Below are 12738 nucleotides of genomic sequence, written 5' to 3' on the forward strand. Positions count from 1 at the left end.
TTGGTTAAATAGTTATTAAGAGCAAAGGTGTTATTGTCAATTTATGACATTTGATAAGAATATTTAGTCTCGTCAAACTCACAGAGGAGGTAAGCAAAATTTTACAAACCTCAAGGAGCTGAATGATATTACGAGAAACCTCATAGATTTTTGAAATTATCCTAAAAAAAAGGGTAAACAATAAAAGAAGGCAATTGGGAAAGCCATAAAGGAGCCAGACACTAGTAAAGTAATTTACGGGGCCAAAGAGTAAAATCAATAAAAAAAGGGCATTATTGCAAAACGGGCACTTAAATATCCGTCAGGGTTCTTATTCGCGTTTGCACACGCAGATACTTCTCACTGTCCTTCTCTGTATTCGTTTATGCAACCCACAAAATCAACAAAAAATTGGTAAGTTCAGTTGTTTGTTTATTTAGCTATGAAGGCTTTTTTCCCCCTGTTAAATGGATGATTTATTTATGTTTTAATTTCTTAATCTTGATTGTAGCTTGTGAACCTTTCGTTGCTAATGCCTTATTGTGTCTCTCAGGAGTTCTTTATTTCTTGGTGGTTAGCTTTTCTCCATAAAGTTTATATTTTGTCATAACAATTTGTTTCTGGTGATTGGATTTTATTTTGTGCTTAGACCTATTGAAGTTCAATGAAATTGTTAGTTCTGGAGCCAGAGTTATTTATTTTATTTTTTGGCTGGAACTGGTCTGAAACCCGAATGAAGATGGATGTAAAATTTGTTCCCTAAGTTGGCTGTTAAGGTTTCTTTTGCATATGAGTGAACTATGAATGAAAATAATCTGAAAGTACTTGCACTTGTTCCTTACTTAAGCCCTCGAATGCCTTTCCTAGTTTTTCTTTCTCCTTTGATCTATGCTTTTCACAAGAGGGATAAGAGTTGGAACATGGGGACGCAATTAACACATTATGATTCCACGTTTGCAAATCCTTTTTGGAAAGCCTCAACTCATTCGTCATCAACCACTACCTTAACCAAGTTGGAAGATCAACTAATGCAATAACTTGGGAAATGGAAAATCAATCAATGAACACAGTCATCCACTCTCTAGACCTTTGTCTTTCTCGGTCATGCTCCACATGGAAATGTTATCTACTGTCATCACCCAAAAGCAAAAAAGGTAACATGCATGTTCAAGGTTCGACACTCGAAGAGCTTGCCTTCGCCTTTAAGGATTTACCTTTCTTTTCTAGAAGAATCAAGACCAAACATGTTTATTAAATGAACAATTTCCCAATAGTTCCATCCATCCAAAGAATTGAAGAATCAAGACCATAATCGTATATTAACTATCATCTAGCCAAAGAACTGAAGACTTGGGCCACAATCATGTTTGTTTACTCTACTACTGCTTTCAGGTTAAGATGAACAAATTGACCAGTAACAATTGGTCAATTAGGAATGCTATTTGACTACAACAATGAAGGTTACACAGCTCATATTTGCGCAAGAAATATTTTCAAATATTGCTTGAAGTGGCTAAAAATGTTATCTACTAGAGTGTGGGTCTGTTAATTGCTGGGGATCAGTTAAGTGAAAATTGCATGCTAAGAGTTCATAATTCAATTCCAAAATTTCCATACCTGGCAAAAGCCTGAAATGTAGCTGTTTGGACATCTCAAAAATGGACAGAGGCCATTTGCGACCACTGAAAAGTCAGCCGCCATGTTAAAATGCTGAAGCAAACAGACTACTTGTAAGTTGCAACCACAGCCAAATCAGCAATAATTCCAATATCATACACCAGCAATTTTACACAAACCAGACATCTGTTAAGCCAATTTCCCTGGTGGCCCATCCGTATCCCAAAATCCCATTAAGGGTCAGCACAAAATATCAAGTGTGAAAACCAAATTTGAAGGAAAATATAATAATGTTCCTCCTCTAACTAGCAAGGAAAGTTTCATTCTTTTGAATATGCAAGAACAACATCTTCAGAATGGCAGTTGTTTCTCTATCAGAGCGAAAAACTAGCAATGGAACTTTGATAACAGTTCAAAGAAAGCATACAAAACTCGGTGAAAATCTACTCCATAACAACAACTCCCCCTACAGTTTTGATCTTCTCTATAATATCATTTGCCTCTTCTTTAGTGATACCTTGCTTAATTAAAATTGGTACTTTCTCAACTAAATCTTTGGCTTCCTTCAACCCCAAATTTGTTAAAGCACGAACCTCTTTGATCACCTTAATTTTTGCAGCAGCATCAAACTTTTCTAACTTGACATCAAATGCAGTTTTTTCAACCTTCTTCTCCTCAGCCTTTGAAGACCCAGCACCAGACCCTCCCTGAGGACCCAAGTCCATGCCCTTCACTAAAATCGGTTGAATCTTAGGATGCCTTAGTCTGTCTCTAAGCGTGGGACCAATCAAATTACGCTCTTCAGGAGACAAGGCTGCAATCTGTTCTGCAAGCCGAATGATCTTATCTGAAGGTTGAGGTCTAGGGCCATAAGGATCATAGAAAGTAGGATACTTGTGTCTTACAGGCTTTGATTTGGGGTCCCCGAGAATGAAATCAGGCTGAAATGCACGAGACTGTAGAGGGCCAGTAACCACACGAAGAGCGGGATAGCTACGCAAGGATTTGAAAACTACAGAAAGCTTCATGGTTTGAAGATAGTTACAAAAAAATAAACACTGAAGGATGATTTCTGGTGAAGCAGTGCCTTTTGGCACTTGTAGCACTAAATGCAGCAAATGAATGTAATCCTTCCTTCCTGTGTAGAGCTTCACATCCTATTTCCAGTGAGCTTCTCACCTTAAGAAGAGAAATGGGGAAGATGTCAGTCTCATTCATATTTTCAAGGACTATCATCCCATTCTGGAATATGGAAATCCTACTGGTATAAGAAGACTAATCAACAATATGACATCCAGTATTGCAAGCCGTTTACAACTCATAAATTTTCAGTCCACCAATGTGAAGCCATTGGCTACCATGCTTGATAAATATTTTTTGCATGAATGTGCTTTGGGAAAGAAGACCACACGCAAGAATGTTTTGGTAAATGGTAGCATTCTAGGAATTGACTTCCATGCATATACCCAGAGCATGGCAGACTAGGCATACAACAAATTAAATACTAAGCAACGTTTTTTTGGATTAAGTTTGGTATTAGGCTGCATTCTTACTTGCAATCAAATATTACAAAGGAACAATCTTTAAAGAGAGTGGTCGACTTATGGAATGAACCTAACCCTTATGAAAAGATAATGTGCAAAATATACCAATCGATTCAATATTGAGTACCCTTGCAAGATTTTCTTGTTCAAAATCCAAACTATCCAATGTCTCAATAGATCAAAGGAGAAAGAAAAACTAGGAAAGGCATTCGAGGGCTTAAGTAAGGAACAAGTGCAAGTACTTTCGGATTATTTTCATTCATAGTTCACTCATATGCAAAAGAAACCTTAACAGCCAACTTAGGGAACAAATTTTACATCCATCTTCATTCGGGTTTCAGACCAGTTCCAGCCAAAAAATAAAATAAAATAACTCAGGCTCCAGAACTAACAATTTCATTGAACTTCAATAGGTCTAAGCACAAAATAAAATCCAATCACCAGATACAAATTGTTATGACAAAATATAAACTTTATGGAGAAAAACTAACCACCAAGAAATAAAGAACTCCTGAGAGACACAATAAGGCATTAGCAACGAAAGGTTCACAAGCTACAATCAAAATCAAGAAATTAAAACATAAATAAATCATCCATTTCACAGGGGGAAAAATCCTTCACAGCTAAATAAAAAATAAATGAACTTACAAATTTTTTGTTAATTTTGTGGGTTTCATAAACGAATACAGAGAAGGACAGCGAGAAGCGTCTGCGTGTGCAAACGCGAATAAGAACCCTGACGGATATTTAAGTGCCCGTTTTGCAATAATGCCCTTTTTTTATTGATTTTACTCTTTGGCCCCGTAAATTACTTTACCAGTGTCTGGCTCCTTTATGGCTTTCCCAATCGCCTTCTTTTATTGTTTACCCTTTTTTTGGGGATAATTTAAAAAATACAGTGACAACATAATTTTTATTGTAATAACCCGTAATAATTCACTATTATTACAAAATCAATGAAACTTGACTACAACCGCTAACTGTTGTATCTCAAGCTATAATTTTTTAAAATAAATGAAAAAATAGCTAAGCACAGAATAATTCCCAATCATTCGTACCATATTATGTAAAAAGAAAGAAGCAATTAAAAAATTTAAACTTTATGAGAATTACTACCAACCCAGAGATAAAAAGTCCTCAAATGAAGAATACCGCATCTGCCACCAAAGATTCACGAGGACTTGTGAAGCTTAAGAAAATAAACAAGAAATGCAATCCAGCATTTAAGGGCTAAAAAACAATTTTGTTAGATAACTAAGCACATATTTACATGAATGATGGTGCTGATGTAAACAAACACAATGGGCTTACGAATTTATTATTGATTCTGTTAGGCTTCTGCTGGGGAAAGGAGTGACGGTTGAGAGTGTGAATTGTCAACGTGTAGAAAATAGAAATGTGAATATAAGAACCCTAATTTGACAGAGAGAGCGCGATTATTTAAGCGTCCTTGTTGCCCTCAAATTTGGCTTGATTTCTGGTTGTGTCCCCGTATATTTACAGTGCCCTTTGTAATGGCCCCCGAACATTTTTTTTATTTTTATTACTACATTAAAGGTGCTTGTTTTGTTTCTAGGGAAATGACGGAGGAAAAGTATGAAAAGTGTAAGTGTGTATTTTTCTTTTTTTCTTGTGCTAGATATTTTAACTTAGCTTTATACTACAAGAGAGTTATAAATTCTTATGTCCTTTCGTAGGTGGAGTATAAATATACAATAAGTGATTCATTCTGAGTTATAGGAGCATGTAACTTAAAAAAAAATCGATTTATCGATCGAATTCGATTCGAATTTTGGAATTCTCGAAATCGGTAAAGCAAAAAACGAAAAGGAAATCGGATTTTTTTATTTTCAAAATATACGAATTTGGTTTGAATTTGAGAATATGTTTTCTCAAAACGGAATTTTGGATTTCGAATTCACAATGCGAAATCGGAATCGAATGCCTAATTTGATATTCAATTTCAAATTTGTATGTGTTATATATATTAATATATATATATGTAATATAAAAATTTATATTATATAATAATACATCTAATTATAATTATATTATAAAACAATACAATAATAAGTCTTATTAAGTTAGTTGGATATTAGGTTATAACTATAAACTTATATTATACAAAAGTTGGCATTTAGTTTAGCAAAACTTACATATAATTACAGAATTAGGTGAAATCGGTTATTACCGACTTTCAAATTGAATTCGGAATTTGTGAAATCGAATTTGAAATCGATCGAATTTTCTAATGTCCAAATTTCCAAAAATTTATTATCGAATTTGATTTCGATGCACACTCCTGTTGAGTAATTTGAACAAAAAAAGAGCTTATGTATAGAGGTAAGCTATACTAGTTTGATTTTATGGCTTTTATTTTCACATTTCTTTTGTTATTTACTTCTTATTTTTCTTGCGTCGCATTATAGTTTGATAGGCACCTATATCTTGGGAGAATACCAGCCAGATAATACTTATGAGGGCACGCAGGAGGTATTTGTCAATTTCTTGCTTATTTTGTGTGGCAAGGTAAGAGGAAAAGTAGTAGCAGCCAAGTTTTATGCTAAACGTTGTGTTAATTAAGGATTTTGTGATGAAAGAGGAGTTAAAACAAAGTCATTGCTCATGTTTATTTTTCTTCACCATCTGCTCTTTCACGTCAAAAAAAAAAAGTTGAAAAATCTTTGCTTTTCACAAGAGGGATAAGAGTTGGAACATGGGGACGCAATTGACACATTATGAATCCACGTTTGCAAATCCTTTTTGGAAAGCCTCAACTCATTCGTCATCAACCACTATCTTAACCAAGTTGGAAGATCAACAAATGCAATAACTTGGGAAATGAAAAATCAATCAATGAACACAGTCATCCGTTCTCTAGACCTTTGTCTTTCTCGGTCATGCTCCACTTGGAAATGTTATCTACTGTCATCACCCAAAAGCAAAAAAGGTAACATGCATGTACAAGGTTCGACACTCGAAGAGCTTGCCTTCGCCTTTAAGAATTTACCTTTCTTTTCTAGAAGAATCAAGACCAAACATGTTTATTAAATGAACAATTTCCCAATAGTTCCATCCATCCAAAGAATTGAAGAATCAAGACCATAATCGTATATTAACAATCATCTGGCCAAAGAACTGAAGACTTGGGCCACAATCATGTTTATTTACTCTACTACTGCTTTCAGGTTAAGATGAACTAATTGACCAGTAACAATTGGTCCATTAGGAATGCTATTCGACTACAACAATGAAGGTTACACATCTCATATTTGCGCAAGAAATATTTTCAAATATTGCATGAAGTGGCTAAAAATGTTATCTACTAGAGTGTGGGTCTGTTAATTGCTGGGGATCAGTTAAGTGAAAATCGCATGCTGAGAGTTCATAATTCAATTCCAAAATTTCCATACCTGGCAAAAACCTGAAATGTAACTGTTTGGGCATCTCAAAAATGGACAGAGGCCATTTGCGGCCACTGAAAAGTCAGCCGCCATGTTAAAATGCAGTTTTTTCAAATGCAGTTTTTTCAACCTTCTTCTCCTCAGCCTTTGAATACCCAGCACCAGACCCTCCCTGAGGACCCAAGTCCATGCCCTCCACTAAAACTGGTTGAATCTTAGGATGCCTTAGTCTGTCTCTAAGCGTGGGACCAATTAAATTACGCTCTTCAGGAGACAGGGCTGCAATCTGCTCTGCAAGCCGAATGATCTTATCTGAAGTTAGGGGTCTAGGGCTATAAGGATCAAAGAAAGCAGGATACTTGTGTCTTACGGGCTTTGATTTGGGGTCCCTGGGAATGAAATTAGGCTGAAAAGCACGAGACTGTAGAGGGCCAGTAACCACACGAAAAGCGGGATAGCTACGCAAGGATTTGAAAACTACAGAAAGCTTCATGGTTTGAAGATAGTTACAAAAAAATAAACACTGAAGGATGATTTATGGTGAAGCAGTGCCCTTTGGCACCTGTAGCACTAAATGTAGCAAAATCCTTCCTTCCTGTGTAGAAGCTTCACATCCTATTTCCAGTGAGCTTCTCACCTTAAGAAGAGAAATGGGGAAGATGTCAGTCTCATTCATATTTTCAAGGACTATCATCTCATTCTGGAATATGGAAATACTACTGGTATAAGAAGACTAATCAACAATATGACATCCAGTATTGCAAGCCGTTTACAACTCATAAATTTTCAGTCCACCAATGTGAAGCCATTGGCTACCATGCTTGATAAATATTTTTTGCATAAATGTGCTTTGGGAAAGAAGACCACACGCAAGAATGTTTTGGTAAATGGTAGCATTCTAGGAATTGACTTCCATGCATATACCCAGAGCATGGCAGACTAGGCATACAACAAATTAAATACTAAGCAACGTTTTTTTGGATTAAGTTTGGTATTAGGCTGCATTCTTACTTGCAATCAAATATTACAAAGGAACAATCTTTAAAGAGAGTGGTCGACTTATGGAATGAACCTAAACCTTATGAAAAGCTAATGTGCAAAATATACCAATCGATTCAATATTGAGTACCCTTGCAAGATTTTCTTGTTCAAAATCCAAACTCTCCAATGTTTCAATAGATCAATGGAGAAAGAAAAACTAGGAAAGGCATTCGAGGGCTTAAGTAAGGAACAAGTGCAAGTACTTTCGGATTATTTTCATTCATAGTTCACTCATATGCAAAAGAAACCTTAACAGCCAACTTTGACGGAGAGAGCGCGATTATTTAAACTTCCTTGTTGCCCTCAAATTTGGCTTGATTTCTGGTTGTGTCCCCGCATATTTGCTGTGCCCTTTGTAATGGCCCCCGAACATTTTTTTTAAAATTTTTATTATTACATTAAAGGTGCTTGTTTTGTTTCTAGGGAAATGACGGGGGAAAAGTATGAAATGTGTAAGCGTGTATTTTTCTTTTTTCTTGAGTTTGATATTTTAACTTAGCTTTATATTACAAGAGAGTTATAAATTCTTATGTCCTTTCTTAGGTGGAGTATAAATATATAATAAGTGATTCATTCTGAGTTATAGGAGCATGTAACTTAAAAAAATTCTTATGTCCTTTCTTAGGTGGAGTATAAATATATAATAAGTGATTCATTCTGAGTTATAGGAGCATGTAACTTAAAAAAAATCGATTTATCGATCGAGTTTGATTCGAATTTTGGAATTCTCGAAATCGGTAAAGCGAAAAACGAAAAGGAAATCGAATTTTTTTATTTTCAAAATAAACGAATTTGGTTTGAATTTGAGAATATGTTTTCTCAAAACGAAATTTTGGATTTCGAATTCACAATACGAAATCGGAATCGAATACCTAATTTGATATTCAATTTCAAATTCGTATGTGTTATATATATTAATATATATGTGATATAAAAATTTATATTATATAATATTAAATCTATTTATAATAATATTATAAAACAATACAATAATAAGTCCTATTAAGTTAGTTGTATATTATGTTATAACTATAAACTTATATTATACAAAAGTTGGCATTTAGTTTAGCAAAACTTACATATAATTACAGAATTAGGTGAAATCGGTTATTACCGACTTTCAAATTGAATTCGGAATTTGTGAAATCGAATTTGAAATTGATCGAATTTTCTAATGTCCAAATTTCCAAAAATTTCAAATTTAAAATTCCAAATTACCGAATTTGATTTCGATGCACACTCCTGTTGAGTAATTTGAAAAAAAAAAGAGCTTATGTATAGAGGTAAGCTATACTAGTTTGATTTTATGGCTTTTATTTTCACATTTCTTTTGTTATTTACTTCTTATTTTTCTTGCGTCGCATTATAGTTTGATAGGCACCTATATCTTGGGAGAATACAAGCCAAATAATACTTATGAGGGCACGCAGGAGGTATTTGTCAATTTCTTGCTTATTTTGTGTGGCAAGGTAAGAGGAAAAGTAGTAGCAGCCAAGTTTTATGCTAAAAGTCGTGTTAATTAAGGATTTTGTGATGAAAGAGGAGTTAAAACAAAGTCATTGCTCATGTTTAATTTTCTTCACCATCAACTCTTTCACGTCAAAAAAAAAAGTTGAAAAATCTTTGCTTTTCACAAGAGGGATAAGAGTTGGAACATGGGGACGCAATTGACACATTATGAATCCATGTTTGCAAATCCTTTTTGGAAAGCCTCAACTCATTCGTCATCAACCACTATCTTAACCAAGTTGGAAGATCAACAAATGCAATAACTTGGGAAATGAAAAATCAATCAATGAACACAGTCATCCGTTCTCTAGACCTTTGTCTTTCTCGGTCATGCTCCACATGGAAATGTTATCTACTGTCATCACCCAAAAGCAAAAAAGGTAACATGCATGTTCAAGGTTCGACACTCGAAGAGCTTGCCTTCGCCTTTAAGAATTTACCTTTCTTTTCTAGAAGAATCAAGACCAAACATGTTTATTAAATGAACAATTTCCCAATAGTTCCATCCATCCAAAGAATTGAAGAATCAAGACCATAATCGTGTATTAACTATCATCTAGCCAAAGAACTGAAGACTTGGGCCACAATCATGTTTATTTACTCTACTATTGCTTTCAGGTTAAGATTAACTAATTGACCAGTAACAATTGGTCAATTAGGAATGCTATTCGACTACAACAATGAAGGTTACACATCTCATATTTGCGTAAGAAATATTTTCAAATATTGCATGAAGTGGCTAAAAATGTTATCTACTAGAGTGCGGGTCTGTTAATTGCTGGGGATCAGTTAAGTGAAAATCGCATGCTGAGAGCTCATAATTCGATTCCAAAATTTCCATACCTGGCAAAAGCCTGAAATGTAACTGTTTGGACATCTCAAAAATGGACAGAGGCCATTTGCGGCCACTGAAAAGTCAGTCGCCATGTTAAAATGCTGAAGCAAACAGACTACTTGTAAGTTGCAACCACAGCTAAATCAGCAATAATTCCAATATCATCCACCAGCAATTTTACACAAACCAGACATCTGTTAAGCCAATTTCCCTGGTGGCCCATACGTATCCCAAAATCCCATTAAGGGTCAGCACAAAATATCAAGTATGACAACCAAATTTGAAGGAATATATAATAATGTTCCTCCTTTACCTAGCAAGGAAAGTTTCATTCTTTTGAATATGCAAGTGTAAGGATCGAAGATAGCCTAAGAGGGGGGTGAATTAGGTTAACTAAAAATCAGGCCAAGATATGAGACACCTTTCCTCCTTTTCTTTGACCTGGATTTCTTTTTCAAAGGAACCTTACTGAAAACCAGTTGATGGATTAGTACAAATAGTTTGTAAGTAGAACAAGTAAGCAATTTATATCAAGACAATAAATGAGAGGATGGAATTTGCAAACCAAATTTCAAACTTGACTAAGTTTGAACAACACTTTGTATATGTATCAAGCTACTTCACAGTAGATCAACTTTCAACCAATCTCTTGTGTACAAACGAAGGATCACTTCCTTCTTGCCTCAAGTCTCACTCGAACAAGCAAAGAAATTTTACAATCACACGGATAACCCTCACAAAGCTACATTATTGATGAAATTAGATCACACTTGAAAAGCTAAAAGAAGATTACACAACTAAGAGTACAAATCTTCTTTTTGGAGTATTCACACACTTGAATCACTCAAGATCTGATGTAGACTTAATGTGTAAAGTTCTTCTGAGGTGGTTGACTTTGTTCTTTTTATAGGAGATCAGAAAATTCTTCAATTAATGCTGTCAACGGGTAGAAGGCATCTGAAAAGTCAACTAGCCGTTGGTGCTGTCGGACGTTCGATAGTCAGTTTTTATGCGTCCGAGCGAGGTCAGTGAGTTCGAGAAATTTTCTTGACCCACTTAGGACGCCCGATCCCTTCTCGCCATGCGTCCGAGGGTAAGATGCAAACTTGGAGGTTCCTCTTTAATTCTTTCGGACGGCCGATACATCCAAGATGTTGCGTCCGAAGAGCAGCAATACTTGTCGGACGTCCAATGCTCAGGTGTTGAGCGTCCGATCGTGATCAGTAGTTGTAGAAGCCCTGGCTTGCCTTCTTCGGACGTCCGAGTCTGAGTTTTTCATTCGTCCGAAGATACTCAATGGATGTCAGATGTCCGATACTCTCCTTTTGTGCGTTCGACATCTTCCTCAGTATTTTTCACCTTTTTGATCTTCTTTTTGCTCTGAGACCTCAGACCTGTTTGGTGCCATTTCTGAAAGGATTCTCTTCAAAGATTATTAGTAACATCCGTTTGTTTTGTTAATCATCAAAAGATATGAATTGGGATAAACAATCTCCCCCTTTTTTATGATGGCAAAACACATGGATAGAGCAAAAAGAAATACAAACTGGGATAACAGCTCCCCCTAACAAAGTGCAATGAGTATACGAAAAGAAATGCACCTCTCCCTAAAACTGACACCCCCTAACTAATTTCTTTATACCATTAGTGCTAGTACATTTCTCCCTCTTTTTGTCATCACAAAAGCAGGTTTGCCATGATCAATTTCTTTAGAACTGATCAATTTTGTCATCAGTGATCCATTAGCAATAAAAATTTTGACAACAAAGATCAGATAATATCAGAAAAGTCCATTCATGCCCAGAAACACAGAAACACATTCATTCATAACAAACACAGAAACGTAGCTATTCATAGCAGATAACATCAAAAATAGTAGAAAACATCCAATTGTACGAAAAGTAGACCAGAAATATAATTCTTAGTACATAACAAACGAAAAGTTCTGTAGTGCAAAAGATGAACCACAAGTCCTAAAATAAAGTGCAGTGACCTAGCAGTGCCTAGATAGTGATTTTAGATGATCCAGGCCTCCTTCTGGCAAGACGAAACTGTTCAGGATCCTCTTCTTCTTCAGTTTCTTCATCGTCTTCTTCATATGCCTCCACAGTAGCTGGAGCCTTGCCTTTATCCTTGGGCTGAGAGCTGGAAGCTGGTGTGGCATCAGTACCAGTAGTTGGCCCTGTGGGTTCAGGTCTTGGCTCTTTCTGATGAGCATTTTCATTATTTTCAGGTATTGGAGGCACAAGAAAGGTTCCTTTTTTCCATAAAGGAAGATTGTTGGGCAGGGGTCATAGTCATCATGAGACCATCTTCAATAAGCATAACATGCTGTTTTAGGTCTTCAAGCAAGGAGATGATTTCAGAATTGGATGCGAAGGACTTGCTGGCAGACTTTCTAGGATGAATGGTGAAAGGAGAGATATAACCTGACTGATCACGAGGAGCCTTAGGAGTGATAGGGGTTTCATGGAAGTTTTTCCTTCTAGACTCAGCCATAGTCTCCTTATAGCACCAATGGCCTTCAAAAAATTTTAAGTTCTTTCTTTCAAAATAAGCTTTTGAGAAAACTGATGAAGCACTGTCTTTGGGAGATTTTCTAGAAAAAGTTATTTCAAAATGGGTAAAGATAGGGGTCAGAAATCTGCCATAAGAGAGCTTCCTACGACTGTCAGTGCTAATTTTGAGCAGAAACTTGCACATTACAAATCCAAAATCAATGCGGATTTTTTCAACAAAGCAGTAGAAAAGATAAAGTTTCTTTTTGTTTGCATCTGTTCTGTGGCCATCAGTTGGCACCAACAGATTC

General features: G+C 35.7%; 2 protein-coding genes across 2 annotated transcripts; both read right to left on the reverse strand.

Annotated features, from left to right (window-relative positions):
- Positions 1 to 1707: 1707 nt before the first annotated feature.
- On the reverse strand, positions 1708 to 3876 carry LOC113724269 (uncharacterized). Its single transcript, XM_072048663.1, has 2 exons — positions 3789 to 3876; positions 1708 to 2775 (listed from the first exon to the last, which is right to left on the reverse strand). Exon 2 carries the CDS (start codon positions 2622 to 2624, stop codon positions 2040 to 2042), a length of 585 nt encoding a protein of 194 aa, XP_071904764.1. The 5' UTR covers positions 2625 to 2775; positions 3789 to 3876; the 3' UTR covers positions 1708 to 2039.
- A 2762-nt stretch (positions 3877 to 6638) lies between these two features.
- LOC113740245 (uncharacterized) lies at positions 6639 to 10021 on the reverse strand. Its single transcript, XM_027267798.2, has 3 exons — positions 9938 to 10021; positions 7182 to 7244; positions 6639 to 7031 (listed from the first exon to the last, which is right to left on the reverse strand). The coding sequence occupies exons 1-3, from the start codon at positions 10019 to 10021 to the stop codon at positions 6639 to 6641; spliced, it is 540 nt and encodes a 179-aa protein (XP_027123599.2).
- Between the last annotated feature and the right edge of the window lie 2717 nt (positions 10022 to 12738).

This window comes from Coffea arabica, chromosome 1c (genome assembly GCF_036785885.1).
Source record: "Coffea arabica cultivar ET-39 chromosome 1c, Coffea Arabica ET-39 HiFi, whole genome shotgun sequence".
NCBI classification, from domain to species: domain Eukaryota; kingdom Viridiplantae; phylum Streptophyta; class Magnoliopsida; order Gentianales; family Rubiaceae; genus Coffea; species Coffea arabica.